The sequence below is a fragment of the Lampris incognitus genome, chromosome 2 (assembly GCF_029633865.1).
Source record: "Lampris incognitus isolate fLamInc1 chromosome 2, fLamInc1.hap2, whole genome shotgun sequence".
Classification (NCBI taxonomy): Eukaryota; Metazoa; Chordata; class Actinopteri; order Lampriformes; family Lampridae; genus Lampris; species Lampris incognitus.
In genome coordinates this window covers 102,961,230-102,988,956 of record NC_079212.1, presented here as the reverse complement: position 1 = coordinate 102,988,956, position 27,727 = coordinate 102,961,230, and the positions used below count along the sequence as shown (strand labels likewise).

The 27,727-nt window shown below is 42.3% G+C and overlaps 2 protein-coding genes across 2 annotated transcripts; both read left to right on the top strand.

Moving 5' to 3' along the window:
- Positions 1-89: 89 nt before the first annotated feature.
- Positions 90-12,362, top strand: LOC130134298 (deoxyribonuclease-1-like). The gene is made up of 10 exons (XM_056302215.1): positions 90-192; positions 1,159-1,244; positions 1,477-1,571; positions 4,153-4,239; positions 4,469-4,581; positions 7,143-7,255; positions 7,639-7,796; positions 10,301-10,397; positions 11,590-11,839; positions 11,975-12,362. Exons 2-10 carry the CDS (start codon positions 1,164-1,166, stop codon positions 11,992-11,994), a joined length of 1,014 nt encoding a protein of 337 aa, XP_056158190.1. The 5' UTR covers positions 90-192; positions 1,159-1,163; the 3' UTR covers positions 11,995-12,362.
- A 1,944-nt stretch (positions 12,363-14,306) lies between these two features.
- On the top strand, positions 14,307-27,527 carry si:dkey-222f2.1 (intermediate filament protein ON3). The gene is made up of 10 exons (XM_056302040.1): positions 14,307-14,621; positions 22,254-22,462; positions 23,529-23,589; positions 24,981-25,076; positions 25,512-25,676; positions 25,898-26,023; positions 26,396-26,539; positions 26,644-26,720; positions 27,016-27,062; positions 27,421-27,527. The coding sequence occupies exons 1-10, from the start codon at positions 14,307-14,309 to the stop codon at positions 27,525-27,527; spliced, it is 1,347 nt and encodes a 448-aa protein (XP_056158015.1).
- Positions 27,528-27,727: the final 200 nt, after the last annotated feature.

The following is a 27,727-nucleotide window of genomic DNA, read 5'->3' as shown; positions in this document are numbered from 1 at the left end:
AAGGATAACATGCATGTATGAGTGTGTTTGCATATTTTTGTGTGTTTGTTCACATCAGCTGTCTGTGCGTGCGAGGACTTTCTGAGTCTTCCGTCTTCTCTGAGGTTTGATTGTTCCTATTACTGTGAACTACAAGCAACACACTCAGCCAGAGCGCCTTCTAGCTACTTTAACTTTTATTTAACCAGGCTGGTGAGTATATTTTCTTTTCCTTCCTTAAAGACTCAAAGAGACACCACGTCTTTTAATGTATTTGGTTAATAAAGATTTTAGTTGATTGTATCATGTCCATCATCGACAGCACAGTGCAGGTTCCTGTAACAGTAGTGAAATGTTCTGTGTTTTTTTTTCTTTACTAAAACCATATTAGCCTTGGTAGTATATGAGTCGCCATGTATCCTAAGTGAATTATACTTCTTTCTACCTTTCTAGCTGCATGCTAGGTGGCTTACTGTGCTAACCTGAACCAGCATAGTCTCCCATTACACTTCAATAGCAGCTGTTGAACCAAAATCCATTAAACAACTTGTTTTATTAAAATGAATGTTTTCAAGTATCACCGTCCAACTTTGATATAGCCACTCCAATTGACTGAAGTAGATGAAACAACTGAAAACATGGTTTCAAAAAGTTTGAAATAAATAAATAGACTACGCTTTGAATTTTGAATGTGTCTCCCTTCTATTACCTGTTAAGACATATACGCAAAATATGAACTAGAATGTATGTTCATCACATGACCTGTCACTTCAAACTAAACTAGGAAGTCTAATTTGCCTTTTGGTGACTACGCCTTTGTTGTTTATGCAGTTTACATACACAGGCAACTGATTGCTGTTATCTCAAGGCATAACTGGGGTGGAGCAGCAAGAAAAAAAACAAGGACAGAGAGACAGATAGCAGCACGCAGCTATGTGCATGTGCATCTATATGAACATTTGTGTCTGTAGATGTTTCTTTAAAGATGTCAAAAAAAGACGAAACAAGATAAAGTTCTGTAATCTGCAAACCATGTCCTGAGAAATATCTGCAAACTGTAATGTCACCTAAGCAAAAGTGACTGCACTCTATCCTGTCAATCTTTTCTTCATTGTTTGCAAGTCTTCTGATGGGCTGCACAAGGTTACCTTTGAACTGCTATCAACTTTCTGTTTCCAGAAAACATGAAGATGGCAGCCTTCAACATCAGGAAGCTGGGATGGAGAAAGGTCAAAAACAAGGTTGTTCTTCGCTACCTGATTAAGGTAACACTAAGAGTTATGTTTCCAAGCTGCAATATAGAATAGTGATATGACTCCTATGATGTTATTCATGTCAGAAATCAACTCAGCAATTTTTATATTCTTATTGATAAACTTGGATCTACTGTATTAATTTCCCATGTCCTGTTTTGTTCTGTCATCTTTTGACCCCCCCCCCATTTCTATTTTATTTCAGGGTTTCATTTCAGTGCAGTGTGATTTCTCTTTTTTCCAGATAGTGTCCCGATACAGTGTGGTGTTGATCCTAGAGGTGGTGGATAAGACTGGTGCAGCCATGCAATGGTTCCTCCAGGAGCTCAACCGAACACAGTGGGTTCTCACACACTTGTGCTGCAATTTCCCAAGATTTTACGCTGAAAATAATGCCAAAATGAATGGAATACCTTCCATTTATGTTCTTAGTTGATGTCTTTAGTCTTTAATCCTTTTTTTTCATAATCAAGAACTAGGGGGGGAAATGATATGTAGTTAATAGGCATCCACATCGCCAGAGCATCCTGAGTGAGAGCTCAACCCTTCTGTCTATCTGGAGGTGTTTTAATGTTCAACCTGAGTTTTTGTGGGTTTTCAATGGCTACCTCAGTCAGCTGAGTTGGGGAGAGGTGACTCAGGATGTCTCCCTTCCTCTCACCCAGGGTATCCAGGGAATCTGCAACTCTACATTAGATCAAATGGTGATAGATAAAACAGAAGTAATTGTTTTTGGAGCCAAGGAAGAATGACTAAAAGTCAGCACTCAGCCACAATCGGTAATGTTAAAAACCACAAACCAAGCCAGAAATGTTGGTGTAGTCATGGACTTAGACCTGAATTTGTATACAATGTAACAATTTCATTTAGCAGACACTTTAATCTAATGCAAAATATATCTGAGAGTTGATACAACATAAGCAAGGATCTAGTCAGGAGGCAGCAATGCAAGTAAGTGCCAAAAAAACTAGGTTCAAGTCTGAGAGGACATATTAGGTGTCAATAGGCATTGCACAAAGGCAATGCATAGGGTGCATAGAAGCGATTTTAAAAAAAATATATACATTAATACCATCAGGTGAGGTGTTCGGGAAAGAGCTGGGTCTTTAGCTTCTTAAAGATGGAGAGGGACTCCGTGGATCGAATGGAGTTTGGTAACTTGTTCCACCACCAGGGAACTACAGAAGAGAAGAGTCTAGCTAGTGACTTAGGGACCCGTTATGGCAGAAGTGCCAGGTGCCTTTCATTGGCGGAGCATAGTGAGCGGGACTTAGTGTAGACCTGAATGAGGGAGCTCAGGTAAGCGGGAGCCATTTCAGTTGCTGTTTTGTAAGTGAGCATTAAGGTTTTGAATTTGATGTGGGCAGCAACTGGGAGCCAGTGGAGGGATATGAACAGCGGAGTGACATGCTGTTTTGGGTTGGTTGAAGACCAGATGTGCTGCCGTGTTCCGAATCATTTGCAGAGGTTTGAAAGTGCATGCAGGGACACCTGCGAGTAAGGAGTTGCAGTAGTCAATGTGTGATATTACAAGAGCCTGTACCAGGAGTTGTGCTGCATGCTTACAGGTAGGGTCTGATTTTCCTGATGTTGTACAGGGCAAATCGGCACGATCGAGCAATCAAGGCCATGTGAACCTTAAAGATAAGTTAGTCATCAATTTTGTCACCCAGGTTGCGGGCAGATTTATGGGCATGAGTTGGGTTGATCCGAGCTGGATATTAATCTTGTTGTAAGGATGGACTGACTGGGTTGATAAGGAGCTCAGTCTTAGCTAGGTTAAACTAAAGGTGGGATTCTTGCATCCATGCAGAGATATCAGCAAGGCATGACGATATCTATGCCGAGACTGTGAGGTCATCTGGTGGGAATGATAGGAAGAGCTGGGTATCGTCAGCATAGCAATGGTATGAGAAATCATGGGAGTGGATGATTGCACCAAGTGAGTTGGTGTATATTGAGAAGAGAAGGGGACTGAGCACTGAGCCTTGAGGTACCATGATCAGGCAGAATGACATCAACTTCCAAAATAAATGAGCTGCCAATGCAAGAGTAAAGTCAGTCGTCCAAAGCTGGGTCAGTGAATTGAAGAACCGGTCTCAGTACCGTGGTGTATTGCCATTTAACCTCCAAATAACAGACAATGTTGTTCATCCTAATATTTTGTTCCAAGTCATCCATGTGGTCATGTAGAAGGACAATTTTATCATCCCTTTCATTGTTCAGCTCCCTTAGGGCTTTAATTTCCTTCATCATGTCCTCAAGAAGGCCTTGTTTGACCTGTTGGTTTTAGAGCGATTGTTTTAGCTGATCAATTTCTTGATGTAGCTCATCAATCGTAAATAAATAAAACTTGAAGCTTTTGATTTTCATCTTACACTGCACTGTAACTTTTACTCTTTTTATTTGTTTTTAAATGTCTTTTTATTGCCTTATGTTGCTTCTCTTAATGCCTTATATGTTTTACGTAAAGCAGTAGCAATAGGCATGGGCACAAGTCCATGAATACTGGGATGGCATCCAGCACTTTACCTATGCCCTCGTCCATTAGTGGTTGTGTCAGGAAGGGCATCGGCCATAAAATTTTGCCAAATCAGTATGCGGCTTCACAAAGACCATATCGGATCAGTCGAGGCTCCATACCGGATTGGTCGAGGCCTGGGTTAACAACGGCCGCCATTGGTGCTGTGCCATCACAGGGTACCAATGGAAACTATAAAATCTGCTGTGGCAACCCTTGAGAAACGGGAAACAAGCTGAAAGAAGAAGATTTTTTATATAAAGCATTTTGAAACGCCTTGTTGCTGAAATGTGCTATATAAAAAAAAATGCCTTGCCTTGCCTTACCTAGAGTATGAATGAAAGTGATCCTCTGCTAATTGACAGATCTGTTTTCTGAACCATGCTGTCCCATTTTCAGGGCCAACAAACAGCATCCCTATTCCATGGCTAGGAGTAGCAGACTGGGACGGGACAACTACAAAGAACAGTTTGTCTTCCTCTACCGGTAAAACACCAAAGGATGCATTAATCCAGACGTTAAAGAAGTCAGTTTGTGACTGAAGGACCGCTTGTTTAAATCACCACTGCATGTCAAAATATTTGGGTGTGGAAAGGAAACAACCAAAATTTTGACAGTATAGGTTTCCCTGTGTGTGTGTGTGTGTGTGTGTGTGTGTGTGTGTGTGTGTGTGTGTGTGTGTGTGTGTGTGTGTGTGTGTGTGTGTGTGTCACAGAGAGAATGAGGTGCAGTTAACAGACTGCTACCAGTATGAAGATAATCAACCTGGAGATGAGGATGCCTTTTCTAGAGAACCCTACATCCTTCGTTTCTCTTGTCAAATGACAGGTACCAGTGTGTGTTAATGTGAAGTATATAAAGGAAAAGAGGTGTATGTATGGTGTCAAGGAAATGAATACCGAAGGACAGATAATGGTGGTTTTTGCAAAAAGAATGGAAATGGCTGTGGTGAATATGTATTTCAAGAAGAGGGAGGAACACAGGGTGACGTATAAGAGTGGAGGAAGGTGCACACAGGTGGACTATATCTTATGCAGGAGGTGAAATCTGAAAGGGATTGGATACTGCAAGGTGGTGACAGGGGAGAACATAGCTAGGAAGAATCAAATGATGGTCTGTAGGATGATTTTGAAGATCAAGAAGAGGAAGCGAGTGAAAGTAGATCCAAGGATTATATGGTGGAAGTTGAAGAAGGAAGACTTGTGTGGAGTTCAGGCAGGAGTTTAAAACATGCACTGGGTGATAGTGAAGAGTTGCGGATGGCTGGACAACCACTGCAGAAATAGTGAGGGAAACAGCTTAGAAGGTATTTGGTGTGTCATCTGGACAGAGGAAGGAAGACGAGGAGACTTGATGGTGGAATGAAGTACAGGGAAGTATACAGAGAGAGAGGTTGAGAAAAAAAGTGGGATAGTCAGAGAGATGAAAAAAGTAGACAGGAGTACAAGGAGATGCAGCATAAAGCGAAGAGGGAGGTGTTGAAGGCTAAGGAAAAGGCATATGGTGAGCTGTATGAAAGTTTAGACACTGAGGGAGGAGAAAAAGACTTGTGCTGATTGGGTAGACAGAGGGAGCGAGCTGTGAAGGATGTGCAGCAGGTTCGGGTGATGAAGAATAGAGATGGAAATATGCTGACAAGTGAGGAGAGTGTTATGAGAAGGTAGAAGAAGTACTTTCAGGGGCTGATGAATGAAGACCATGACAGAGAGAGAAGGCTGGATGATGTGGGGATAGGGAATTAGGAAGTGTGATGGATTATCAAAGAGGAAGAGAGGGCAGTTATGAAAAAGATGAAGAGTGGAAAGGTGGTTGTTCCCGATGAGATACCTGTGGCATGGAGATGTTTAGGAGAGATGGCAGTGGAGTTTTAAACTAAATTGTTTAACACAATCTTGGAAAGTGAGAGGATGCCTGAGGAGTGGAGAAGAAGTGTACTGGTAACAATTTTCAAGAATAAGGGTGATGTGCAGAGCTGTAGTAACTGCAGAGGACTAAGGTTGATCAGCCACAGCATAAAGATATGGGAAAGAGTGGTGGAAGCTAGGTTAAGAAGAGAGGTGATGATTAGTGAGCAGCAGTATGGTTTCATGCCAGGAAAGAGCACTATAGATGGGATGTTTTCTTTGAGAATGTTGATGGAGAGAAGAGAAGGAGTTACATGGTGTCTTTATGGATTTAGAAAAAGCATATGCCAAAAGAGGGCAGTGTATGTATAAGGGCAGTGTGACAGTGGTGAGGTGTGTGGTAGGAATGACGAATTGGTTCAAGGTGGAGGTGGGATTACATTAAGGATCAGTTCTGAGCCCTTGTTTGCAATGGTGATGGACAGGGTGACGGACGAAATCAGGCAGAAGTCTCCATGGACTATAATGTTCGTGGATGACATTCTGATCAGTAGTGACAGAGTATGGAGCAGATTGAGGAGAGCCTGGAGAAGTTGAAGTATGCACTCGAGAGGAGAGGAATGAAAGTCAGTTAGAGCAATATGGAATACATATGTGTATTTGAGAGGGAGGACAACAGAATGGTGAGGATGCAAGGACTAGAGGAGACAAAGGTGGATGAGTTTAAATACTTGGGGTCAGCTGTTCAAAGTATTGGGGAGTGAAGAAGAGAGGTGAAGAAGAGAGTGCAGGCAGGGTGGAGTGGGTGGAGAAGAGTGTCAGGAGTGATTTGTGACAGAAGGGTACCAGCAAGAGTTAAAGGGAAGGTTTAAAAGATGGTAGTTAAACCAGCTATGTTTTATGGTTTGGAGATCATGGCACATGCCAAAAGACAGGAAGCGGAGCTGGAGGTGGCAGAATTGAAGATGCTAAGTTTTCATTGGGAGTGACGAAGAAAGACAGGATTAGGAATTATTATATTAGAGGGACTGCTCAGGTTGGACGGTTTGGAGACAAAGGAAGAGAGGCAAGATTGAGATGGTTTGAACATGTGTGGAGGAGAGATGTTGGGCATTTTGAGAGAAGGAGGCTGAAGATGGAGCTGCCAGGGAAGAGGAGAAGAGGAAGGCCAAAGATGAGGTTTATGGATGTGGTCAGGAAGGATGTGCAGGTGGCTGGCGTGAGAGAGGAAGATGCAGAGGACAGGAAGAGATGGAAACGGATGATCCGCTGTGGCAACCTCTAAGAGAAGCAGCTGAAAGTAGTAGTAGTAGTGGTGGTGGTGGTGGTCGTAGTGTCCTTTATGCCATAAAGCTACCTTTTTCCTTTGTTTTTAGTTTGTTAGTTTCTTTTTCTCTTTCCATCCATCTTTCAATCCATTTGTCTGTCTTCCCACCCACTGATGTGTGTGTGTGTGTGTGTGTGTGTGTGTGTGTGTGTGTGTGTGTGTGTGTGTGTGTGTGTGTGTGTGTGTGTGTGTGTGTGTGTGTGTGTGTGTGTTGTTAGTTGTTGACGACTTAGTGCTGATCCCAGTTCACACGAAGCCAGAGGACTCGGAGAAGGAGCTGGATGAGCTGGATGATGTGGTCCAGGCTATCAGGAAAAAATGGAGAACTGATGTAGGTTAGATGCTTCGATTCCATGGTTTACTTCTACTGTGAATGTTATTTGTATAAGTGGCTGTAGTGTGATTGCTAGTAATATTCATATCATGTCTGGGAAGTTAAGGAAGAAGCAGAAGAGATTATATCATTTTTTTAGATGTGTTATGGATAATTAATCTTTTCATGGGCTGAAAAAAGCTGCCATTTCTTGTCTATGCATTGATCAATACATAGACATGGCTGCTTTTTTCAGTGTGTTTGTGTGTGTGTGTTTGAAGAAGTAAGTGCTATCTGAAAGCACATGGCAGTCTATAGCTCAAGAAAGTTGTTAAAGCTATCAAGGTCTTCATATAGCCCATTTTATACGTTCTTATCAAACGGTGGTGTTTTCTCTTCAGAATATCATGATCTTGGGGGACTTTAATGCAGATGGATGTTACATCTCTAAGAGGAAGATGGGAGAGATCCGCATCCGCTCTGATGTCAACTACCATTGGCTCATAGGTGATGATGTTGACACCACAGCTTGCAACTGCAATGACCACACCTATGACAGGTAACATATGACATTTTGAATTCTTGCAACTATGTGAGCTTCTGTGAAAGCTTTTTGTTAAGCTTTTATGAAAAGTGCATTAGAATATACTTTGAGAGCAGCAATAAAACATATACATTACAACTGAAACATTGCAGTGTTTAGCAAGGCTGGATTAGTACCCCCTGGGGCCCCTGGGCACTGAAACTCATACCCCCCCCACCTCCCACCACCACCACCCACCGCCCACACACACACCACGCCCACCCCATGCAGCCATTAAACTCCACCTTAATTATTTTGAGCTTCCAGTCAAGCTGGCATGTGAAATCTATCACACCATAATCCCACACCTAATGGTCCAAGGCTGAATAACCAGTCCAGCTGAACAGGTATGTCGATACAGTTCAATAGACCAAGTACTGCCATTTCACTCACAAATCACAAGACAAGGAAACAATGGATTAAATCACCCAAAGGCAATGTATGACTCTACACTATGGCAATATGTGTGTTCACCGAAAACCATCCAAGCAGACAGCACACCAGTTATTACTGATACATAATAATGTGACTGGCTAACAATAATGCCATCCTAAGGTAATCACACAGCACAGCTGAATGCAGGTTTCAAAATAAGGCTCACTACGTGAACTAGGCAACTTCACACAGAATTGCAAAAGCCAACAAATAATCAACTTGACAGACCGACTCCAACACAATTTAGCAACATCACACCACAGTGGTGCCATATACGTTATGCAAACAGCATATCAAATAAACTCATCCACCAAATATACAGCAACACACAATCACAACAGATAATACTGCTCAGTGCACAGACAGCATTATCAAATTGTTCTTACCTTTAGAAGTTCTTCTTTCATGGCTTTTTCTTCTCAAACTCTGTAATCCACTGTGAATCGCTGCAACCATCAGTAGACGCTTCCAGGCTATCCTTACTGCTAGCTAGCTCAATATTCGCCATCATATCAGAATGCCATCTTCTTCACTTTGTTTAGCTTTTTTGAAAAAGCTACTTATTATTGGGACTTTTTTTTATTGTGCTCACTTCTTCACTTCCTTTTCCTTTCTAGTCTTTCTTTTGGCAGCCCCTCTGGGCTTTTGGTTAATGCCGTCCATTTTCTGCTGCTTAGGAAGTTATCCCATACACTTCTCACTGATACAACCTAACTGATAGTGGGTCAGGTAAAAATTAATGCCACAGTTTTTAACCTCAACTTGACTTGAGAAAAACTGAACTTGATCAATGTAAGCCCCCTGCTCTCTATGCCCACACACCTTGACCATTAGCATTAGCCACTAGCATTGCTGCTTGCTTACCACTCACCCCTTGCCCAGCCATCTCACCAATAAAATCGTGTGACTTAATTTTCTTGGAAACAACTTTTATTTCATTCTGATTGGATAATTATCCAGAACAAGAGAATGGGTCAAATTTTCTGTCATATTTAAGTGGAGTTCAATGTAAAAAATAAATGCATACTTTTTTTTTTCTTCCTCCCATCAACGAGGGCCCTTTTGTGCTCAGGGGCCTCTGGACACGTGCCCAGGTTGCCCATATGGTAGATCCAGCAGCAGTGTTTAGATATCATAGATATCAAAGCATTGGTGCTTTGCCTCGCCTCATGGTCAGATGCTGGCAGATGGAAAGCAAAATAAATAAATAAATAAATAAATAAATTCTAATTCACACAAATCTATACCCCCCCTTTTTTTTTCTCCCTAATTGTACTTGGCCAATTACCCCACTCTTCCGAGCCTTCCGCTCACTGCTTCACCCCCTCTGCCGATCCAAGGAGGACTGCAGACTACCACATGCCTCCTCTGATACATGTGGAGTCATCAGCCGCTTCTTTTCACCTGACAGTTAGCAGTTTCGCCAGGGGGACGTAGCACGTTGGGAGGATCACGCTATTCTCCCAACCCCCCCCCCCCCCCGAACAGGCGCCCCCACCCACCAGTGGAGGCACTAGTGTAGCAACCAGGACACATATCCACATCTGGCTTCCCACCCACAGACACGGCCAATTGCATCTGTAGGGACACCCGACCAAGCTGGAGGTAACACGGGGATTCGAACTGGGATCCCCGTGTTGGTAGGCAACGGAATAGACTGCTACACTACCCGGACTCCCCCACTATATTTCTAAATTATTTTGCAGCTTAATCAATATATTCAATTTACTTCTTTTTTTAATTCTATATTTATTGATTTTCTTATTTCTGCACTCCGTCTTCTAGAGTTGGAAAATTCTGCAAGAGGTTTCTTTTAGCCTCGTTGACAGCATTAGCAGAAAATGCTTGAAATTTATGACAAACATGTCTTAATTTACTTTAAAAAAAAGATATACCATTATAGCTTATGTAACTGGGGCTGTACTTTTGAAAGTAAAATACCAACCACACTATTTTTTATTTTATTTTTTTTGGTGGGGGGTGGCTGAGAGCAAATACAGAATCGGAAAGGGTTTTTACTTTGTATTTATATTTTCTGTCAACAGGATTGTGTTGTATGGTGAAACAATGTTGAAAGCTGTTATCCCCAGCTCAGCCAAGCCTTTCAACTTCCAGAAAGCCTTCCATCTGACTGATGACATGGTAAGACTAGTTCAGTCAAGACCACTTTAGTCAAAGAAAATGTTTATTGCCATCTGCAGTAAGTTATATTTGGCAGTATGGCTCTTTTCTGGGACCTCCCTGCCCTTCCATATGCATATGTGGAAAGCCTAAGGCAGGGAGAGCAGCAGCAAGATGCTCGCCCATAGGGTACAGAACAGAGCAGGCATCAATGACAACAGTAATCACACCGATGAAATCAGACACAGCATGAAAAGGAGGAGCTGGGGAGGAGGCGGGATGCAGAGCAGATTGCAGAGGAAGCAGGAAAGGTAGGCAGCCTAAAGCAGTTTAAATAAGGCGCTCTGTATGAGATTTGCCAATTGGATGCATAGAAGGAAATCAGCTGAGCCATCAGCTTGATGGCTCAGCTGATTTCCTTCCTGGCTTTGAGATCACCTGCTATCAGCTGATGTAACTGGGATTGTGAGCTCAGCCTGACTTCGTGGCCTGCCTGAACCAACGCTATGCTCAATTTGATAAACAATTTAGCTGTAAGAAGCCATAGGATGCATCTGTTTATGATGTAACCATGGGAGATTTGGTTCTACACGTCAGATTTACAATACAAATATGAGATCCTACACGGTATTCGAATATTTGGCTGGTATATGGGGTCAATTCTTCAAAGTAACAGGGGGTGTGGAAGCGAGGTGAAGAAGCAAGTGCAGGCAGGGTGGAGTGGGTGGAGAAGAGTGTCAGGAGTGATTTGCAAAAGAAGGGTACCAGTCAAAGGGAAGGTTTACAAGATGGTTGTGAGACCAGCTATGTTATATGGTTTGAAGATGGTGGCACTGACAAAAAGACAGGAGGCGGGGTTGAAGATGCTAAGATTTTCGTTGGGAGTGATGAAGAAGGACAGGATTAGGAACAATTATATTAAAGGGGCAGCTCATGTTAGAGCAGCCGGAAGTAATAGTAGTAGCAGTAGATATCTTAAGACAGGTGACCAATCGAGAAATCAGTTGTATTCTTTACTTGCCAGTTATCTTTTCATTGCTAATGCACCCTTTTTGGGAGGTGCTGGCTAGAATTACCTTAAAGAAAACAAACGGTTAACGGACTTTTTTCTTGTATGGAAACAATATCCATTGCAAGCTGTTCTTTTTTTTTCATTTTTTTTTTTCAATGTTAATCTTTCTTTCCAAAAGATCTGTATTCATTTCTGTTCCAGGCTCTTAGCATCAGTGACCACTACCCTGTGGAGGTGATGCTGAGGAGTAATGCGCCCAAAAAGACGGGCGTACAGAGGCCAATACAAAAGAGGAGACCCCCCAACCCTTCAAAAAAGAGAGGTGCTTCAGGAGCAGGAAACAAGCATGTTTCAGGGCCAGTGAAAAAAAAGGATGTTCCCACACCACAGAGGAAGGCTGCCCTTGGAGGACCATTTCAGACTGATGTCCCAGGACCAAAGAAGAAGAGAGGTATTTTTCCCTATTGCATTCTTTACACTTTGTCAAAAAAACCTTTCCTCACAGCTGTACAATAGCAGAGGTTTGTTCCAAAACACCATCCATTTCTGTCTTGTTTTGCTTTCTTTGAAAATGAAACTCTTGCAGGACCACTGAAGAAGAAATAAGCTCCAAAACAATGGCAGAAAAATGAGCAGAATGCACCAGAGCTGAATAAGAAGATGCATTCTTCCTGTACATCCCAGACAGGAACCAAGAGACGACGGCTGGAGAAGTGAAAAATCACAATTTTACAGAGAATTCAGACCAAACTATAAAATCAAATTGCATCAAATAACATTATTTTGTGTGTGTTAGCAACAGAACAGTCTATCTGGTATGTGTATTCATACCACAGGAATGAGAAGCATACTTCTATCTGTATAAGCAGTGGACAAACAGATGTGCATTCTAACTGAGGATGGATCATGTATGAAAATCTTATGTTTTGGAGAACATGTATGAATGATCTGAAATCATCCAAAAATGAATTAAACTGATTCCAAAATGTATTTTTACATCTGTGATGTCTGGGGCTGATACACACATGTGAACAATAAATACAGGGAGTGGAGCTGATCAGTTAGCTCAGTGTGTACAGGGATCCACCATGAGACAATATTTATATACAATTGACAAAGCATTCAAAAAGTCAACCTGCCATCCGAAGACCAGAGACTTGTAATTGATGACTCATATATCAGTAGGAGCTACTGTACCTCTATGTCAAAGTCCCCCCCCTTTTTTTCTCCCCAATTGTACTTGGCCAATTACCCTATTTTCTGAGTTGTCCTGGTCACTGCTCCACCCCCTCCGCCGATCCGGGGAGGGCTGCAGACTACCACACGTCTCCTCCGATACATGTGGAGTCACCAGCCGCTTCTTTTCACCTGACAGTGAGGAGTTTCACCAGGGGGACGTAGCACGTGGGGAGCTCATGCTACCCCCCCCCCCCCCCAGTTCCCCCATCCCCTGAACAGGTGCCCCGGCCAACCAGAGAGGGCGCTAGTGCAGCGACCAGGACATATACCCACATCTGGCTTCCCACCCACAGCCACGGCCAATTGTGTTTGTAGGGACACCCGACTAAGCCGGAGGTAACACGGGGATTCAAACCAGCGATCCCTGTGTTGGTAGGCAAGGAAACTGCAAACCACTGCCCCACCTGAAAATGAACTTGAAATGGTTCTGTTAAATACTCTGTAAATATGATTAAGTTAGTATAGATATACTTTGTTTTGTTTTTGTTTTTTTTACAATAAAACTCTGTTCATTTTGGTGCTCACGCTCCCCAAAATGGGAACGTCACAGAGTCACAGAGTCAGACGTAGAGCAGCAAGGCCAAGGCATAGTAGGTGCATTTGACTGGAAGAGAAGAGAAGGTCCTCCATCTGCAGAGCTATGATGGATGACACTGTGCATAGAAATGGTGCTATAATAATGTGCAACAGACTCTGCCACCTCAGAGCCTGTTGGGGATGAGAGAGTAAAGCACTGCCCTCTAGCACCGACCAATCCCATTCTTCCTGGTTGTCAGTCCATGTCCCCTAACAGTATTTTTCATGTCTTCAGAAGATTTTGCATTGACATGTGATCTCAAATGAGGATAAGGTTTGGATTATGGCGAGAGTAAGGTGATATATTCAACTTTTGAAGTGAAAAGGCCTTTGCCGTTTGTCCCCACCCTATTTGTTAGTTCTCCATCAATGAATATGCAGTACATCCCCTCTACCCGTGCTCTCTGTGGCTCTCTTGTGTATGTTTGTTTTCTTTTTTCTTTTTTTTTTATCTGTTAGGGTTATCAAGGGCAAATTGTTCAGCCAGTTAGTTCACTTAGTCTTAACATTGTGGTGCCCGATCTGACATGTGATCTGCATTTCATGTCATAACACCAAAGTGATCTACCTGAAGCATAAAAAGACAAAAAGGGGAATGAAACGGGATCAAGTTAAAAAGAAAGAAAAGAAAACAGATGCTGATGGTGACTAGGCTCCCTACTTTTTGCTAAGCTCTGTGACACCTGACTCCTCAGGTGTATCCTCCCCTGACTCCACCCTGACAGACGTTTAAAAGGAGACCTGTGTGACGCCACAGGGCACATCATCGGGGGTCAGACCTCTCATTTTTCACCCTCCACTGCTTCTCTCATTTCTTATCACTCACTCGCTCACTCATCTGCACATTCAGAGCAAACTCATTCTCTACACTCACACTATTCTCTGTTCACCTGTTCCCTTCTCTGGTCTGTTATTAAACTTACTCATCAGCTCCTTCTGACGTCCACCCTCCAGTTTAAGATTCTCTTCCTTTCTCGTTTCACTCTGCATCTCTGTCCCTTCATACTCCTGTCACCCTGCTAACTTTTCATCTGTCTTTCCATTCTCCATCTCTCCATCATCTCATCTCTATCGCTCTGTCTCTCTTTTGCTCTCTCTCCATCATGAGTCTGAGTCGTACCAAGCGGATCAGCTCCAGCAGCTCAGTGCGCTGCAGCGGTGGCAGTGGGAGGAGGCTGAGCGGCTTCGGCCCTGGTGTGGCGGTGTTCAGCGGCCTCTCCCTGAGCAGCAGCTCGCTGTATGGGGCCACCAACGGCCATCAGCCCAGCCTGGGCACCCCGCTGGCTTCCCTGTCGGTCAACAAGAGTCTGCTGGCGCCCCTCAATCTGGAGATCGACCCAAGCCTGTCGATGAACCGAGCCCATGAGAAGGAGCAGATCAAGAGCCTCAATAACCGCTTCGCCTCTTTCATAGACAAGGTACCGAATTTCAATTGGAGAAAAGTCGACTTCGCTTTAGCTAACCTTAGTCAAACCGCAGGAGTGTAGCCAGGGGGGAGCCGGGGGGGGGCTCCTTTAACCTAATTACCCAAGAAATTGAAAGGTTCAAAAAGTCCAACTCAAGTGTATTCAATAAAACCAAGCAACACCTAAAAACAAGATATTTTAAGCCTGACATATCAACGTGCATATTTAATAATCCTTCCACTACGTTGATTACAAGTTTCAGTATGCCATAAAATGTATTTGTAGCCATAGCTGGTCAATGCTAGCTAACATAAGGTATCCTGTGCTTGGAATAAAATGTGTTGTTTTGGGGAAAAAAGGACTGTCAAGGAGGCTGACTACAACCCTAATCATGTTAAGATGAACTTAACTATGGCCACCAGTAATTAACTAGCACCAACATCTACAGCCAGCATTTTACTCTTATATTCCAGCCATGAGTCATTGGTGTCATGCTGGGGAACATTTTTTGGTTTTGGAAAGGTCTCTCGAAGCCCTTTTAAGACATTGAGAAGAGAAGCAAAATATTGGCTCATCTACTATGTATAACTGCAACTAACTTACATATATGTTAATTTTGATTAATATATCAATTATCAATTGATTTATTAATTGATTAATAATTTATAAAATGTAAAAAAAACAAAATAAATGACAATTTTTCTTTAAGCCTTTGCTTTAAAATTGTTTACCTAGACTGAATATAACAGCTAAAAATCCCCAGTTTTTCTTGAAAAGAAAAGATGAATGAAATGAAATGAAAGAAAGATGAAAGACTATGAAAGAAAGTTTTTCTTTTCATAATGATATGAATATGACAAATACGAGCAACTCTTAACATTTGAAAAATTGTAAGCAGAAAATGTTTGGAATGTTTACTCATGAAATGACTCAAATGAATAATCAATTACCAAAATTAGAATCAATCAACTATTTGTTTTAGCACTGACTGCAATGTGAAATTAAAAATGATTTTACACTGCATCATGGATATGATCTTTGTAAAAATGTGTCACCACAAGTCATTCAGCACTAATTAGCTACTTTTATTGACAAAATTTGCAGAACAGCTTCTCTAAAAATTATTTGTTTCAATGTTTTACTGTTCCAACTCCTGTTATTTAGCTCAACAGGTAGGCTAATCTCAGTATGATCTCTGTATATTTTTAAGCAAGAATATGAATCAATACTTTCGTGCATTATTAGGCTAAATATTCATGAATTAATCAAAGCTAGAATTTCACTAAGCCAAGATGATTCAAGAATTTTGAGCTGTCATAGAAAGTCCCAATAACGCTGTTCATTCCCTAACTCTGACAACAATGAAAAAACTGCCTCTTCTACCTTACAACAAAAAACAATCTCCCCTTCTTTAGATCATAACTGCACATCGCTCACATTTTACTGTAGGTGTTGTGTGCAACTGTCATTGCAATTTAGATATCAACGCACCGACCACAAATCCTCATATGTACAGGAAGTACAGGATTTCTCACTAACTAATTCTATTCATAATCCAATTGTTATGAATTAAAAACCAAATACCGATTGAACATTTGCATTTTACTACAGTGTTGTGCTGCTATTGTTTTATAAAAGCAATTAAAAAAAGTTTCACAAAAATGAAACGGATGAGCTGTGTGGAAGCCATCCATCTTAGATGTGTTTGCATGCCAGGTCATCAGGAGTGTTTTGGAAGTATGCGAAATGCTGGTGTCCAAGCTCCAGTGAAGAACAGGGACATCACAGATTTCCCATAGACAGAGAGACTAGCTCTGTGATAATGTCGGACATCGATACCCTACTTAGAGAACAGGTCTACTTTCTCACGGAGTAGGTAACACGCTCAATAGAGGCATTGTTGCATGAGCAGAGATACACTCCAATGCCCCCAGTCATAAACCCTGTCACGATAGCAGGGCTATGGCAACAATAGGTTTCTTTCTCACATAGGTCACCGTAAAAATATCAACCACAATAAAAGAAAAAAGAACCCTTTTTTCAACTTGGTGGGTTAAATGAGCAATCTTATGGTTCTTCCAGTGAGCCTTAGCTTCACCATCCTGAAAATGAGGCATTGTTGTGCATTATTTTAACAGGGACTATTGAAGCTGTTTGCTTGACAACTGAAATCAAACATAGGTCAGATAGCTGAAATGTTTACATATATAGTTTTTAGAAAGACAGGTATGGCAGAGATACACATTTCATTTTCCCCTTTCATTTTTTCCTTTAATTTGTTTATCTACCCCCCCCCTTTTTTTTCTCTTCCAATTGTACTTGGCCAATCGGCCCACTCTTCTGAGCCATCCCGGTCACTGCACCACCCCCTCTGCCGAGCCGGAGAGGGCTGCAGACTACCACATGCCTCCTCCGATACATGTGGAGTCACCAGCCGCTTCTTTTCACCTGACAGTGAGGAGTTTCACCAGGGGGATGTAGCGCGTGGGAGGATCGTGCTATTCCCCCCAGTTCCCCCTCCCTCCCGAACAGGCGCCCCTACTCACCAGAGGAGGCGCTAGTGCAGCGACAGGACATACCCATATTCGGCTTACCACCTACAGACATGGCCAATTGTGTCTGTAGGGACGCCCGACCAAGCTGGAGGTAACATGGGAACTCGAACCGGCCATCCCCATGTTGGTAGGCAATGGAATAGACTGCCATGCCACCTGGACGCCCTTCCCATTTTATTTTTAAATCGACCTAGATTTCCAACAAAGCCCAAGGAATTGCTTCCCCATTTTTGCTGTAATTGGATGAACATATCTCACTTTCTTGATGGATAGCCATCAATTAACTCAGAAAGTTTCCTAGTGTATCACCACCCTAACGTTGCCTCACCTGTAGTGTTTTGATATTTTTGCAGCGCTGGTGAGGAATTCACTCAGCCTTCCAAACAAAGCTGCTCATCGAGGATTAATTTTAGTTTTCAGACCCTACAAGGCTGCTGAGTCAACTTTGTGTGTAATCTGCCCACTCGCAATAACACATGTTTGCTTACCAGTTGCAAGAATATTATTTTTTTAGAAACTTGCTTCTTCTATTTTTTTTCTTCTTTCTTTTTGCTGTTTATTGGCAGCCAGAGAATTTATCAGTGACGATTACAGATACTTTACTTCATGACTGTTTTCACAAGTTACATCTCACAACAAAACCAACAACATCCAGGTTCAAAAGGATCTTCGTAAGATTTGTCATCAAGACAGCACTGATGACGAACTGTCACTTTGGAGACGATGACACTGATGAAAAGACAGGAGGCGGAGCTGGAGGTGGCAGAGTTGAAGATGCTAAGATTTTCATTGGGAGTGACGAAGAAGGACAGGATTAGGAATGAGTATATTAGAGGGACAGCTCAGGTTGGACAGTTTGGAGACAAAGCAAGAGAGGCAAGATTGAGATGGCTTGGACATGTGTGGAGGAGAGATGCTGGGTATATTGGGAGAAGGATGCTGAAGATGGAGCTGCCAGGAAAGAAGAAAAGAGGAGGGCTAAAGAGGAGGTTTATGGATCTGGTGAGGGAGGACATGCAGGTGGCTGGTGTGACAGAGGAAGATGCAGAGGACAGGAAGAAATGGAAACGGATGATCCATTGTGATGACCCCTAACAGGAGCAGCTGAAAGTAGTAGTAGTCATCATCAAGACAGTCATCTCTATTATCTGAAGGAATCTTTTATTTTACGTTTCCTTTACATAGAAACTTACTTCTAACAAAAGTAAGTTCACAAAGTGCTGACCAATGACTCTTCAAATGAGATGTTCCCACACAGCTTCAAAGTCTGCTTTCCACATTAGCAAAACCACACTTCTGGGCCCTGAGATTTAATACTTCACAAGGTCAGACATCAATAACCTCAGATCTGTATTGCATTTTTGCAGTTTTTGTTGATCTAGATCAGGAATTCTGTCCGTCTTTATGAGCAACAACAGATATAGGGAGCCATCTTGAATTATTTACCTGAGGTAATAAGACCGACTGTTGTTTCGGACCCACATTCAGTTCTTGCAATGTCCCTTTGCAACCACTGATGTCCTGTTGTCCACCAAAGAATTGAATTGAATGCCTTTCTTAAGAGCAACTCAGCAGTAGTCATTTTAGTCCAATGCAATTTCCTGAATCCAGTGTCATTATGGTTCAGGAAAGAAGTCTTCTACATGCTGCATGTTAAAGGTTAAAAAATATTATGCTGACCTATTGCCGGTGATCTACAAAGACCTATCTTATCCAATGAGTTAGAGCCATTAAATGGACCCTCATCCAGAGATGAAAAACAAAACATGGAACCATATTTGCAGCTTATGCATTTGGGATTTAAACTGCTCTTTTTAAATGTTAAATACAAGATCTTGTGTCATTGGACATTTAAGATATCTGTCCCATTTGCACTGCATTGAAATGAGTTGTAATCTGATGAAAGAGGTCAGATGTGGTGTGGTCATGTCCCAGACGGGATTAGTCGCCAAATAACACAAAATGGGCTTTGTGTTAGAGGTGGAACACACAATGGACAGAGTGAATACACCTGGCCATGGGCTGGAAATACTAGCCCCACAGATAGGCACTTGGAAGACAGTCAAAAGTGCTGGTATTTTGACACTGAGATAAGATTTTTTTTTCCTTCGGTAGACTCATCCACCAGAATAACAACAAATGTACAGTCTTGTTAATCCAGGAAAATTTTTGTCGGCTAACATTTTTTCTTTTTTACCAACTTGCCTCTCTTCATATTGACACAGTAATACAGACTGACAGCTTGGAGATGTCCCAGTATGACTGCAGTCACCTGCTGTTAGGCACTGAACAGCTCCACTGGAGGAGATGAGGGGAAAAGTCCTTGCTAAAGAGCACTACTTATCCGAGGTTGTTATGTGGTTACTATACCTCTCCCTCTCTCCCTCTCCCCCCCCCCCTCTCTCACTCTCTTTCTCTCTCTTTCTCTCTGTGCATGCTGACAGTCGATGTGTGACTGGGTGTGTTTAATGAGAGTGACCTGCTGTTAGTAACTTCGATGTATTAATCCAATTTATAGTAGTTTTTTTTGTTTTGTTTTGTTTTTTGTCTTTAGGGCTGATGGTTTCAAGCTGAGTTTGATTTTTTTTTTTGTCATGGGCTACATTTGCTGTATGTAGTCTGTGTGTTTTGTTTGTCATGTTTTGTTTTGTTTTGTTTTGTTTTTTTCTGTGTGTGAGAGATGGCATCCTCACAGACACTTCTCTCTCTATCCGACGTAGACTGCGGGTTCAGCCCGATCCATCTGTTCCAATAGAGGCGGTTCTCCTGGCTGTGGGACACACAGTCTCCCACAGCCAGGAGAACTGCCAAGAGAACCTGGAGACATAGGACAGGCCAACCTGTCCTATGTTTCCAGTGAGCCCGAGTCAGGAGAGGGATATAGCAGGCAGGCAGAATCAGTCCGGGGAACAGCGAGTTGATTCGGGCAGTGAGAATGTAATTGATGACAGCTCGTCTGTCCTGAGTATCACAACAGAAGAAAGGAAAGGAATAAAGGAAAAACTGGCAGCAGGGAAAAGCAGAGGAAAAGGGCCTGCAGCTAGACCTGACCATAGTCAGGCTGGTGGTGCAAAGGAGAGAAAGGTTGTGTCGTGCATAATGGAGTGTTACTGGTGAGGATAAGGTGGAGGAAATAGGGTATGACACTGACTGACTGTATCTCTGTTACAGACTCACAGTCACACAGTGGGGATCTTTACACGCTATAAGAAATTAATGGTTTCTTAGATGACACCTTTGGAAATTCTGTAAAAGTATCTGTGCATTTTCCAGATACAGGAAAATTTGTTGAAAGCATGTTGACTTTGCATAAAGTAGTTGGATTTGATTTGTTAGAAGAAAAAAATATATTTGTGTTTGAAAAAACACATAACAGGTCTCAGAAAGATGCTTAAGACTAATAAAGGAAAAGGTTCAAAAAGGTTAAAGACTAAGTAAGTAAGGTCATGATAATTTTATTGACCTGGGTGATCTTCCTCTTTCCATTTCTTCTAACTGTTTATTTTATATCATTGCTCTCTCTGTTTTTTTATGTACAATGGGAAGGATTGCTCCTCCTCCCAAACTGCTATGCCAGTGCCAATCAATGTCAAGGTAGCTCTCCTGAATCCCACAGCAACCAACAGAACTGACTTGATCATGTGCCGACTTGACTCCAACTTTAGACTCCAACAAAAGGGATGCCAAACATACACTACCCAATGCTGCTGCAAAGAAAGCCTTCATCACAGAGATGCCTTCTTCCTCAGGCCAGCTCGGTCAGGGAAAGATGATTGGTCACAGAGGTGTGGATGCTTCAGGAGAGACCACCTACAAGAAGCCCACATCCTCTACCCTGAAAGGTGCCATCCAGTTGGGTACAGGTTACACAGCTAGTAACCTGAGCTCCAAGCCGGAGAGATATGTTTTGATGCAGGACTTCTTCATGGTTCTTCCCCAGTGAGGGCAGCAATTTGACCCCAGCCCACCATTTCCCAGACTTTCACTTCAAAACCTACACTCCTGTGGCTTTTCCGCTATTTCAGAGAACTGTGTGGCATCAGACCAGATGATTACCTGTACTCACTGTGTAATGAGCCCCTGATCAAGCTGTCCAACCTGAGAGTAAGTGGGTCAGTTTTCTATCTGACCAAGAATGATGATTTCATCATTAAGACTTTCATCTATAAGGAAGCTGAGTTTCTACAGAAATTGCTGCCCGGATACTAAATGTGTGAAAGGTTGGAGCCTGCAGCTTCCTTGCACTGGCTGCTGGAGGAGCCCCTGATTCATGAAGCCAGGCTGGATTTCCAAGATCAGTGCACTCCAGGACTTTCCCAAAAACTGGTTTCCACCAGGAACATCACCCTGCAACGCATAGTGGCTGCAGCAGGATCAGGACTTAACAACACCGAGGTGGTAGCTCAGCTGCTTAACATGAGGGCTACACACCACACAAGAGACATTTTAAATCTATGGATCATGAGTGTCCTTTTGATAACATGTTTGAAACTTTTTTTCATGCTTACATCGAGTGTAAATTACTCAAACCTTTTTGTGCCATTCTAGAATATTTATTTGTGTCTTTTGGAGAGGTATGCACTCACATTGGTTTTACTTATGGTGCCGGGTGCAAAAGTCATATGGCAAAACAAAGTGGTAATTGCCTTTATACAGGGGACAGCTAAACTAGCCATATACAAGAGCAGATAGATTGTGTTGAAGAGTGGCCAGGACCTGGGAGCAGATGTCCTGTTTGCTGCTCTGGTTAAGGCCCAGATCTGGGTGGACGACAGATTCTAAACACACTGATGAACAGTATGGAAGGGTTTATCCAACAGTGGTGCTATGTAATCTCCTTTGTGACAGGAGAAAACCTCACCTTTAGCCCCATCTTTTATTAGTTGACAGGAGTGCTTTTTTTAAAAAAATTTGTATTGGTATATTTTGCTATGTGTACTTAATTTGGTCACAAAGATGTCCTAAAATTATGTAAATAAAGGTCTTTTAAAAATCAAATCTCTCTCTCCCTCTCTCTCTCTCCCTCTCTCTCTCTATCTCTCTCTCCCCCCCCCCCCCTCTCTCTCCCTCCTATTGGTGCCCCACCCAGGTGCGCTTCCTGGAGCAGCAGAATAAGATGCTAGAGACCAAGCTAGAGTTGCTGCAGGGCCAGATGGTGGGCCGCTCCAATGTGGAGCCCTTGTATGAGGCTTACATGGCTGGCCTGAGGCGTCAGATGGACCTAGTCAACAATGACAAAACCAAGCTTGATGGAGAGCTGAGGAACATGCAGGGTCTGGTCGAGGACTTCAAACACAAGTTAGTTAAAGGGAAATTTCACCATTGGTTTTGTGTATGTGCAATCAGTACTGATGAGTAAAGTGGTGGATTAGAGCAATAAAGTCCTTACTGTGTACTATAATGACAGAGAAATTAGTGTTGTCCTGCTCAAAGTTTTTCTCTCAGCGCCTACATGTACCAGAATGCATTGCGTGTAAGCCTCTGTATCATCGTCCATAAAATCCTCTGGGCTAGTGTTGTTGGATGTTACTCCCCCCATCAGAAACAAGGCATAGCTGAGAGGAGGGTTTGTTTTTTGAACAACATGTTCAGAGTAGATTAGAGCATCAGAAACCCTGCTAGGGTTTCAATGCCGCTCCAGAGATGCAGAAACAATCGAAAAACTTCTGTAGGAGATTTTCATGCACTACCCCCTTCACAGATAGACAGAGATAAGGTTAAAAATTCATGAATTCTCCCTTTAAAGTTAGAATCCTTGATAGTGCTCATAATAAATAGGTGATGGATTCAAACAGTTGACTTTTAGTCCATGTAGTTAGTAGTTATCATTTTATATGTAATATTTGTAATGCATCATTTATGAAGGTAATGCACTGCAACAAGCGACAGTATTTTGTAATCAAAAGCTAAGGAAAATTCAGTGACAGCTGAGGATTTCTTGTTCATTTACAAAAAAAATATACACCACTGTATAATCAGACTCTTATTTAGCCATAGTATTACCATGTAAGCAAGAGCGTTGAGCGCCTCCAAACAAATGTTCTAAACTTCAACTCAAGGGGACCCTAACGTGGTTTTGTGCTGTCATCCATGTGTATTCCATAACAAAATTGAACTTCTAAAACACAAAGATGTCCGTCAATATATAATTCACATTACATTGGCTTGTATACAGCCAATCTTTGTGTATATATCTGAAGATTGTTGTGTTGTAGTGTTATTATTCTATGTTAAGTACACTGAGAGAGCCATGAAACCAGAGTCAAATTCCATGTAGTGCAAACCTACATGGCCAATAAACATGATTCTGATTCTGATATAAGTGCAGTCATGGTGTGCCACATCTCTCTCCTCTTTGTCCCAGATATGAAGATGAGATCAACAAAAGAAACAACTTAGAGAATGATTTTGTCATCCTTAAGAAGGTCAACACACGCACACACACACACACACACACACACACACACACACACACACACACACACACACACACACACACACACACACACACACACACACAGTCACAATCCCCCACCCCTGGGAGCTACTGTCTCCATTCCTGGTCTCAAAAGCCTTGTCACTCAACCCTGAGTCAGCTCATACTCTTGTTGTCATTGTTATCTCTCTCTCTCTCTCTCTCTCTCTCTCTCTCTCTCTCTCTCTCTCTCTCTCTCTCTCTCTCTCTCTCTCTCTCTCTCTCTCTCTCTCTCTCTCTCTCTCTCTCTCTCTCTCTCTTTTTAGTTAAATAAAGACTTGTTTTAAAATTCTAAAAATCTCTCTCTTTCTCTCTCGGACTGATACACCCTGGAGAGCCCAGCTGGGTTTGGGAGAGAATGTGAAGCCAGTCTGGAGGGGCTTATACAAACCACCGTTAGTTAAAAAAGCTGGTGATCTGCAGTGGAGGGTCTTGCATGGCATAGTGGTGGCCAACGCTTTTGTTTCTGTGCTAGACCCTAATGTGAATGACAACTGTCCCTATTGTGCCCAGAGAGAAAAGTTTTTCATTGTTTTTTAGAATGCGGGAAGCTTACACCTCTGTTTCTGCTATTAAAACATTTATTTAGATCATCTGGGGAAAGTTTTTGCAAACGGAATTTTATTTTTGGTTTCAAATATAGCGAATGTGTAAAATTTAAATGCCAACTCTTAAACTTCATTGCAGGGCAGGCAAAAATGGCTATTTATGTGAGCCAGAAAAAAAAGAATTGAGTGTATACAATGTGATGTTGAACTGTTGTTTAGCAGGATGGCCAAGGCCAGGATAAGGGTAGATTTCAATTATTACAAAGCAATGAAGGATGTGGACAAACTCACAACCATGTGGTGTTATAAAGGGTTGCTGTGTTCGACCATTGAGGATGAGCTGGTTTTTGCTGCAGAGCTCGGATAAAAGGGGTCTTACCTGGTTTTTTATGTTTTGAGTTGTTGTTGAATGATTGTTTTTTTGGGATTGTTAAAAGATGCATGTTGAATGTTGGTTTGCAATTTGACAAATATTGTTTATGTTAAAAATATTTCAAGTCTGTTTTTTGATAATTTTTTTTGTTAAATAAAGACTTGTTTTAAAAATTCAACAAAAAAATCTCTCTCTCTCTCTCTCTCTCTCTCTCTCTCTCTCTCTCTCTCTCTCTCTCTCTCTCTCTCTCTCTCTCTCTCTCTTCTCTCCGTTTTTCTCTCATCCATTTAAACAGTTCATTAGATTTCAATTTCAAAGTGAGTTTGAGCTTTACTGGTATAAATGCAGTTGCACCAGATGTTGCCAAAACATGTGTGTTTATGTGTGTGTGTGTGTGTGTGTGTGTGTGTCTGCTTTCAGGATGTGGACTCAGCCTATCTAGTGAAGGCAGACCTGGAAGACAAGGTGGGAGCTCTGACAGATGAGATCAACTTCCTTCGCAGCGTCTATGAGGAGGTAGACACACCTTAATGGCCTCAAGCACTGTTTCATCCACAGCCATTTACCACAGCATTTGCTTTTATTATTATCATTATTATTATTATTTATTTGACCATATTGTTTACTCCTTTTGACTAATGGTGAAGTTTATCTGTCTCAAAAATTTAATATGTAAAATTACTTAGAGTATTGTTCCTCACCTATTGTTAAGTAACTGTCATTAGTTTCTTTATCACATTATTATTAGTTAAAAAGATTTGATTTGTGCTGTGGCGAGATACAGTCACTCATTCATTTATTTATGCATTGCTAAAGTCAAACTGAGAACATGGAATACATTGTTTTTGTGAGTCATGCATTAAATGTATGCTTTCGTATTTCAACAGTAATAATTTTGAACAGCAAAAAAATGACTCACATGCAATAATTTGTTTCCCCAACCCTGCCCAGGAGCTGCGTGAGCTGCAGGCCAGCATCAAGGACACTTCAGTGGTGGTGCAGATGGACAACAGTCGCAGCCTCAACATGGAGCAGATAGTGGCTGAGGTCAAACTCCAGTATGAGGAGATCGCAGCCCGCAGCCGAGAGGAGGCAGAAGCCTGGTACAAGAGCAAGGTGAGGATGAGCAAATCAGGTATGGTTCAAAATCTTACTTACATCTTTGCCAGTGGCCAAATGCCAACATATTCAAAGTCATTTTTTTCTTTGTATGTAGTGATTTACAGACCATTATCATAAGATAAATTCATATTCTCTAAAACTTTATGCTTGGGGGGGGGGGTCAGTGTGATGTTGTCAAATCGTGATTTAGTTGTGTCTTTTCGTTCTCTGTGTAGTTTGACCAGATGGCCGTGCAGGCTATCCAGTTTGGAGATGAGCTTCGCATTGTGAAGGGAGAGGTTGCTGAAGTCACCCGACTGATCAGCAGGCTGCAGAGCGAGATAGAGGCTGTCAAAGGACAGGTACACACACATATACGCATGTACACATGCACACACGCACGCACACACAGCACAAACAAACATATACAGTATATATACTCACAATAACACACCCCTGCACACTGGCATTAGTTAATACACACAAACTGCTTCTCAATATTTGAATTGAGAAAGTAAGCGTGAACAGAAGTCGTTCTCCTCCTGCTCCTCCTGTCCCTCCCCTCCTTCTCACATCTATTTGTCCACAAACGATCCCTTTCTCCTTCTCCACTCCATCCAGTTTATAGGCCGAGGAGCCAGCGGGACCAGAGACATGCACACAGCCTTTAACATTTATCTTGATCCATTTAACCATCCCTCTATCATAGCTTCTCCCACACCGTCTCTCCATAGCGGGCCAGTCTGGAGAACCAGCTAGCTGAGTCTGAGGAGCGCGGGGAGCTGGCTGTCAAAGAGGCCAAAGCCCGGACCAGGGACTTGGAGGATGCCCTGCAGAGGGCCAAACAGGACATGGCCAGACAGCTCCGAGAATACCAGGTGGGTGGAGGAAGGAGGCAGTGAGAGAGAGGGGGGGGGGTGTTTCAAAAAAAAAAAAAAAAGATCCAACAAATCACAAGATCATTTCCCTTCTTACCTACCAGGACTTGATGAACTTGAAACTGGCTCTGGACATTGAGATCGCCACCTACAGGAAGCTGCTGGAGGGGGAGGAGGACAGGTGAGAGACGAGGCAGGAGTCATCGGGGTGCGTTTGGTTGACGGGGTTAGTAGAGGACATTGGACATTATATCTACTGGTGGTAGAACAGATCAGAGGGAGAGGTGTGTATGTGGACGATAGTAGAGTATCTTCACTGAGTTCCAACTTGAGCCATCGTGACCAGTCTATAAGAAAATCAAGACGAGTAATAAGAGCCTGAAACATGCCCTAATTTGCTGATAGACATCAGTTATGTTGGCTAGTAGACATGGACGTTACGGACATGCACATTAAATGGTGTCTAACTTCCACAGACTTGGACAGCAGTCAATCCTCAACATCCAGTCTGTCTCCAACTACAGTAAGTACAAATTCAACAATATTTACAGTACTGTCCACCACATTCTATCATACCTAAAACAGATTTACTATTCCATTTTTCTATTCTTTGATTTTTTTAGATGCTCATTTCTATATTTTCTTAGATACCTCTTGTTTTTCCTACTTTTGAATGCCATGTCTTTGGGTTCTTTACATTGAGAGTCCCATGCATGTCAAAATCCTTGTGTGTGCAAACTTACTGGGCAAACAATCTACTACTACTTTCGGCTGCTCCCGTTCGGGGTCGCCACAGCGGATCATCCGTTTCCACTACTTGTCTCCACCTCCCTCTCTCCCTCTCTCTGTCCTAACATCTCTCCCTCTGTCGCCCTCTCTAGGTGCCAAGAGTACTAATGGTTATCACAGTAACAGTAGCTCTCCTGCCGGTAAACTGCTGATAAAGACAACCGAGACCAGAGACAGCTCCCGATTCAGCATTCACTGAGAAGATTATATGCGCTCACATGCACACATATACACACAAATGCACAAGCACGCACACATGCATTTAAATGCACACATGCAAGCACATACAACCACACATAGATTTATAGATTATATAGACACGCACACAGGATCTTGTACATTTATACAGCACCGAAATGCTCATGTGAACATATAAACATACATCCATGCACAAATGTC

Bases quoted from the DNA above. Each gene is read 5' to 3' on its own strand.
- si:dkey-222f2.1 (XM_056302040.1), top strand. From the start codon at position 14,307: ATGAGTCTGAGTCGTACCAAGCGGATCAGCTCCAGCAGCTCAGTGCGC. The intron at 25,077-25,511 runs GTAGACACACCT...AACCCTGCCCAG, and splicing joins TTCGCAGCGTCTATGAGGAG to GAGCTGCGTGAGCTGCAGGC. The intron at 26,721-27,015 runs GTGAGAGACGAG...TAACTTCCACAG, and splicing joins CTGGAGGGGGAGGAGGACAG to ACTTGGACAGCAGTCAATCC.
- LOC130134298 (XM_056302215.1), top strand. From the start codon at position 1,164: ATGAAGATGGCAGCCTTCAACATCAGGAAGCTGGGATGGAGAAAGGTC. The intron at 4,582-7,142 runs GTACCAGTGTGT...GTGTGTTGTTAG, and splicing joins TTTCTCTTGTCAAATGACAG to TTGTTGACGACTTAGTGCTG. The intron at 10,398-11,589 runs GTAAGACTAGTT...TTTCTGTTCCAG, and splicing joins TCCATCTGACTGATGACATG to GCTCTTAGCATCAGTGACCA.